Genomic DNA, 6,378 nt, shown 5'->3' on the forward strand with positions numbered 1-6,378 from the left:
CTGGTGTTTTTCAGTCCTAGGTTTGCCCTCTCCTTTCCTCCATATTTGTATTTTCAGAGCAATTTCCAGTCAATTAGCTCATTGTTTCCGATTCTAAGAGGTTTTTTGCTGTTTACTGTAGCAGATAGTGCTGTGGCATTGTAGTAGTAATTTATTGTGTTGGGATTCTGATGGGTGTTTTTTTTAAATTTTCTTGTGTTTGAACGCAATTTTGGACATTATAGCCTGCTCAGCGGCCTGCATTCCTCCATAGTATCACATTTCAAAACATGGCTGACATCAGACTCCTCCCCCTCCCTGATTTTAGATCACTCCTGTATTGTTTGCAGTTGGATTTTTTTAAAAAACATATTCCAGTTCAGATGGAGCGTCTGCTTGCCAAAGATCTGTTCAAACGCTTATTTTGCCTCATTTTGCTTTGTTGAAAAGAGACGCTTGGGTGCCATGGAATACTCCAGAGTGTGGATAAAGCGTCTTCTATGGCGCAAGCGATTGTAGTAGGCAGAGCAGGCATTAAGGGAGGTCTGTATACACAGAATCACAACTTGGAACAGTGCAAACTGCAAGGCGATCCGCTCCATGAGACTGGAAGACCCAGTGTCAACAATTGTCAGGACAGGAAGCAAGAGCCACGCTGTGCAGGACAGGCATTTAAAATTTAAATGGGCAAATGCGCGGTTGAAATTTGACCAATCAGAATGAGACTCGGGGGGGTTGGGGGGTTGGGGGGGGTGGGGAGAAACATCGCTACATGCCGGGAGAAAGATGGAAGTTTTGACTGCAGAAACAATGCCGCGGATCAAAGGGTGATGATAAACTAAGGAAACGCCGCATAGAAGGCCCCTACCGAGGAAGTGGTCTGTGGACTAAAAAAGAATTCTCTGCGGAGCTTCAGAGGGGTGAGGACGTACTGTGGAACCAGTCTAGGTTTGCCCATGACTGCTTCCAATGTCATGCCCAGAAAGCAGAAATTTTTAAATTTCCGGCTTCAGACACCAGAATGTCTTGGCCAGAGTAAATTGGTTTGTGTTCCTTGTTCTCTCTCTTTCTCTTTTTCCTGGCTGCAGTTCAGAATTGTGGTTAAAGTTGGACTCTGTGCAACGGGAGAAGCTGTGTGTGGCAAAGGACGATGGGGAATTCTGGTAAGGCGTATTTGATGTTGTCAGATATTGCCAGCAGAGGTATATAGGTCATGGATCCCTGAACTCTTTTGAGCCTGTGGGCATCTTTGAAATTCTGAGATGGTGTGGTACGTGCAGCCATAACATGGCTGCCACAGGAGGCTGAGCCAGTCACAAAATGGCTGCCGCAGCTTACCTTCACTCTCAGTGGAGACCCTTGTGCTGTGGTGGCAGCTGCCGCCAAAGCCACACGTTTTAAAATCTGCACAGCCAATCAAACGTCTTGCTGGGCAAAAGCCCTACCTAACCCAACTCGTTTCCTAAAAACACATGGTGGGTACCCGAAAAGATGTCAGTGGTTGCTATGGTATCCATAGGCACCGTGTGGCCCCCCCCTGGTATAGCCACAGAGGCAACTGGTGGCCATTTAGTCATGTAAGACTTCCTAAATTCCCGCTTTGCTTTTTTCTATCTAGGATGCATCTGGGTGATTTTGCGAAGTATTTCAATGTCCTGGATATCTGCCATTTGAGCCCTAACGCCCCAGGAGAGGAGGTGGTCCCCTTTTCATGGAACAGCAGCATCTGCCACGGGAGCTGGGTCAAAGGACACAGTACCGGGTGGTGCATGACCTCCTGCCCTTTTGGTAATCGCTGGTCTCAGAGGCTGCGGGTTGGATTGAAGGCTACTGGTGTAGTGTACAGGTGCTGAGGCTAGGGGTGCATATGTGGAGGCTAGGGGTGCATATGTGGAGCTTTGCAGTTGGGGGGGGGGAAGATAGATCCCTGCCCCAGGGAGTTTACAATTTAAAGTCTGACAGTGAGAGAAGAATAGAAGGAGGAGAGGAAGAGGCATGGAGTGATAACATGACCAAATTCATGCAGATACGCAGTAGGATAAGAAGATTTTTGAAGAAGAAGAGATTGGATTTATACCCCACCCTTCACTCAGAGTTTCAGAGCGGTTTACAGTCTCCTTTCCCTTCCCCTCCCCACAACAGACACCCTTTATGCATGATGCAATGACATGTCGGAACTCCCATCCAGGACATCTACATAGTATGATTTCTCCCCATCTTCTTTCCGGTCCCATCTCAAGAGAGGGGTTTGGTATAGTGGTTAAGAGCTGCAGACTCTAGTCTGGGAGAACTGGGTTTGATTCCCCACTCCTCCACTTGCACCTGCTGATGTGACCTTGGGCAAGACATAGTTCTGACAAGAGCTGTCCTTGAAAGAACAGTTTCTGTCAGAGCTCTCTCAGCCCCACCTGCCTCACAGGGTGTCTGTTGTGGGAAGGGAAAGGAGTTTGTAAGCCGCTCTGTGACTCCGAGTGAAGGGCGGGGTATAAATCCAATCTCTTCTTCTTCTTCTTCAAAGGGGTCCTCCCAAATCCTTAGTATCCTAGAGCACCCAGTGACTTTAAGCTATCTTTGCGCAGAAGGGGACGGAGCAGGGAAGAGAAGAGGAATTCCTCTGTTCCAAGTCTTCCAAAACTTGTCCAAACGTCTGAGTGGTTTTGATGGCCTCATTCTTGCCATGCTGTAGACGCCATCTGGATGAATCCCCAGTTCCATGTTTCGCTGCCGGAACCAGACGAGGCTGAGAAGGGGAATCAAGGTCAGGAAGCCGAGAGCACCCTCCTCGTCTCCCTGATGAAGAAGACCCAGCGCAGGAAAAATAAGGAATCCCTGTTCATTCGATTTGATATCTTCAAGGTAAAAATGGACATCCCATCGGTTACAGCTACTCTTCTGGATTTAACACTGTTGTTGGCGCCTGAAATCTGTGTTCTACGTTTTTCTTCTGAATAAAAATACCGGTTTCAGAAACACCATAAACTTCCTACAAAGGCTGCCTTGCGCTTTCTGCCTCTTGGGGAAGCAGGGTATGCGTGTAAACACACAATAGGAATGTATACGTATTGTCACATGGAAACAGGAAGAAGGGAAAGGAACAGTTCCTGTTCCCTTCTGGGCTTCACCACCTTATTTGCTGATGGTCTTAATTGTTGCATTTCTTTCTGTTTTTCTCTTTTCAGGTGCCTGAAACGGTAACTGCACAAGTTCTTTTTACCCATTTGAGGACTCTTTTTTTCCTGCAGCTGCTATACCAGGAAGATATCTGGTGGAGGTTGATATGTAGAGTGGGGTGTGATTGGTGTCTTATTTGGTACTGAAACAAAAAGGGAAGTTTAAAAAAACTTTGAAAGGCTGTTATCTCCAGGTTTGCAAAGAAAACACCCATCTTCTACACAAATTAATTGTTGGATATTTCAACTGCACTGCTTTCCTTTCTTGTTTACTGCAAAGTGGGAATACTGGCCCGCTTCACTGATCTCCTCCAGCTGCACTGCAAGTTTCATAATTCAGCTGCCAGTGCATGCTTGCTTGTGTCAAGGAAACAGCCATTTAAGCCCATTTTCTGTTCACTGCTGCTTTTCACAGGGAGCAGAAAGTTGGTACTACATATAAATTCATTTCTTCCAATTAATCCATATATCTTGATAATAATTCATAAGCCAGCAATAGTATCTAGGTTCTCTAGTTAGGCAAGCCTTTACATCTACCTCTTCCCATTTAAACCAAAATATTAGTCTACTCTACCAAATACATCTGTTGCTTTTTTCTTTTTTCTTTTTTTTAAGTACACCTTCAGATTTTCCTTCCTTAACTTTATCTGGCCTAAACATTTTCCCCCCAACATTATACCCCTTATTTGCTTATTCAAACAGTCCTGTATTTTAATATTTTCCAACAAACATCCTAATTAATTACTCACTTCATACAAAATTTACTTATTTACTACCTCTAAGCCCTATTCTACTTCCCCACATCACAACTTCCCTTTCATACCCCCCCCAAAAAAAAGACAGAACAGGATTATATCCTCCTCCTGTTACTCCCACAAAGACCATCACCAAGTTACTACATTTAACTATTTCTTACTAACAATTTATAATCCCATTTTCCCTTTTAAACAAGCAGCTATAGAATAGTCATTTGCTTTCACCTAGAACTTGATTTATGCACAAAAAAGAAACAGAAGACACAAAACATACCTAGAAGTTTCTTTTGGTATATCCCAAGGTAATAGCCTTCAAATTATATCATTTAACTATTTCCTACTAGCAACTATATTCATTTACTATTGATGTTCTTAGATATTTAAATACAAAAACAAGACAAAACAGGATTATTTCTTCCTCCTACTACTTCCACATAAGCAATCATTAAGTCACTTCCTTTAACTATTTCTTGCTAACAACTTATACTCCCATTTCCCCTGTTAAACAAATAGTTATAGAGTACATTTCATCCTTTAGTCTTTATTTCCACCTACCGCTTAACTTATACCTAAGCAGCAAAAAACACAAAACAAATCTATAGGTTTCTCCTAGTATATCCCAAGTAAGAACCTTCCAATTATTTCATTTATGTATTTCCTACTAAGAACTGTACCTTCCCTTTAAGCAAATTCATAATCCCATACTTTACAGATTCATATCACATGCCATTCACCCTTTACAAACAACCATAGTAACAAGATTGTTAAGTCATAAATCTTAATCTTTTTCCTTGCATGCTCAAATGTAGACTCGATAGCTTTTCAAGTATATTGTCCAACGCTTGCTCCATCCCTCTCCGTATTCCTTCACAAATCCTTTTCTCTAATGTTTCCCAGAACTGCTTCCCTGCAAACTTTCCTCCTTCTGCGTCTTCATCTTTCTCCTCCCCATAGTTACTCTTTAAAGACGCCATTTTACTCAGATACTTCTTTTTATTTATTCCACCAAAAAGTCCATTCACTTCAAACAAATCGCTTTTCTACTAAATACATATTAGTCCTTGCCCACATATGTTTTCCTCTCCCCATCAAAGAAAAAACCATCCGCTATTCAGCCCGTAGTTAATTTCCTTGGCCGCTTCTCTCATCTGTTCTGGGCAAATGCCCTAGGGTTTTCTTAAAACAACAATAGACTTGTAGCCGTACTCACTTTACTTCAGTTCTTCATGTTACTGCTACTGCTTATCCATATAGTTAAGATAAAAATAAAACAGCTGGCTGCATCTCGTGGAACATGGCAGCCATGTTCCTCCTTGCAGTCGTCTCGGTTTCAGGGCTGTTCTGGGCACCTCCCCCGCCCTGCCAATTGCAGGGGGAGGGCCAGAAAGACGCCCCCTACTCCAGCTCCCACTCCTAGGGTGCTAGTCGGGCTCTCCCGTCGAAAATGGGAGGCTCGAACGAGAAGAAAGAGGTTCAAGCGGGGACGGAGCACTCGAGACTCCCACCCGCTTGTCAATGCGCCGTCGCTACCAATTGTTGGATATTTCAACTGCACCGCTTTCCTTTCTTGTTTACTGCAAAGTGGGAACACTGGCCCGCTTCACTGATCTCCTCCAGCTGCACTGCAAGTTTCATAATTCAGCTGCCAGGGCAGGCTTGCTTGTGTCAAGGAAGTATAACAGCCATTTAAACCCATTTTCTGTTCACTGTGCTTTTCACAGGGAGAGGAAAGCAGGGGTTTTGTTGCACAAAGCAGTAGGGAGAGGAAAGCAGGGGTTTTATTTGTTCCAAGCCATTTAAACCCCTGCTTTCTACTCTTCGTGAACTGCCACAAACTGCTTTAAAATTAGTGGAAATTCATGATGGCTCCACAAACCGGGCAAAATTCATCACGAACTTTCGTTTGTGAGCCAGTTCGTGCCCATCCCTACTTCCAATACTGTTAGCACTGTTGTGTCATTCCTGGCTAGGAGTCTAAGAGCCCAGGCTAGCCCGATCTCATCAGAGCTTGGAAGCTACGCCGGGTCAGCCATGGTTAATACTTGGATGAGAGACCACCAAGAAAGACTGGGGTTACCGCGCAGAGAAAGCCAATGGCAAAGTGCCTCTGCTCATTCCTTGCCTTGGAAACCCATGGTCCTGGCTGTGGCACGCAATTATTACCATTATTTAATCTGTTTGTTGTATTTGTGTTCTATATTGCACTCAAAGTGGATGAGACAGAGTGAGCCAATGCAATCGACAGGATGGGACATTCAATAAACGGTGCACTAGGATTAGGGTTGTAGAACCAACCAGAAGTCTAAAAAAGAGAAGCAGTGCTTTTTTTTCTGGGGGAACACTCCGGAACGGAGTTCCAAAACCTCTTTGACAAAAACCTTGACACAGAGAGTCCTCCATCTTTCTGTGTCATACCTCTGAGGATGCCAGTCACAGCTGCTGGCAAAATGTCAGGTCCTATAATGCCAAGACCA

At 44.1% G+C, this 6,378-nt stretch overlaps 1 protein-coding gene across 1 annotated transcript in view; it reads left to right on the forward strand.

Annotated features, from left to right (window-relative positions):
- LOC107113668 (calpain-12-like) overlaps window positions 1–6,378 on the forward strand; it is a gene marked incomplete at its 3' end in the record, with an annotated part of 40,159 nt that overhangs the window by 20,527 nt on the left and 13,254 nt on the right. Inside the window, exons 8-11 of the mRNA XM_015415018.1 lie at window positions 1,068–1,142; window positions 1,598–1,734; window positions 2,666–2,835; window positions 3,159–3,170. Of these exons, the coding sequence (XP_015270504.1) occupies window positions 1,068–1,142; window positions 1,598–1,734; window positions 2,666–2,835; window positions 3,159–3,170 (394 nt within the window). The remainder of the gene's footprint in view (window positions 1–1,067; window positions 1,143–1,597; window positions 1,735–2,665; window positions 2,836–3,158; window positions 3,171–6,378) is intronic.

This window comes from Gekko japonicus, unplaced genomic scaffold, assembly GCF_001447785.1.
Source record: "Gekko japonicus isolate JY-2015 unplaced genomic scaffold, Gekko_japonicus_V1.1 scaffold5599, whole genome shotgun sequence".
Taxonomy (NCBI): Eukaryota; Metazoa; Chordata; class Lepidosauria; order Squamata; family Gekkonidae; genus Gekko; species Gekko japonicus.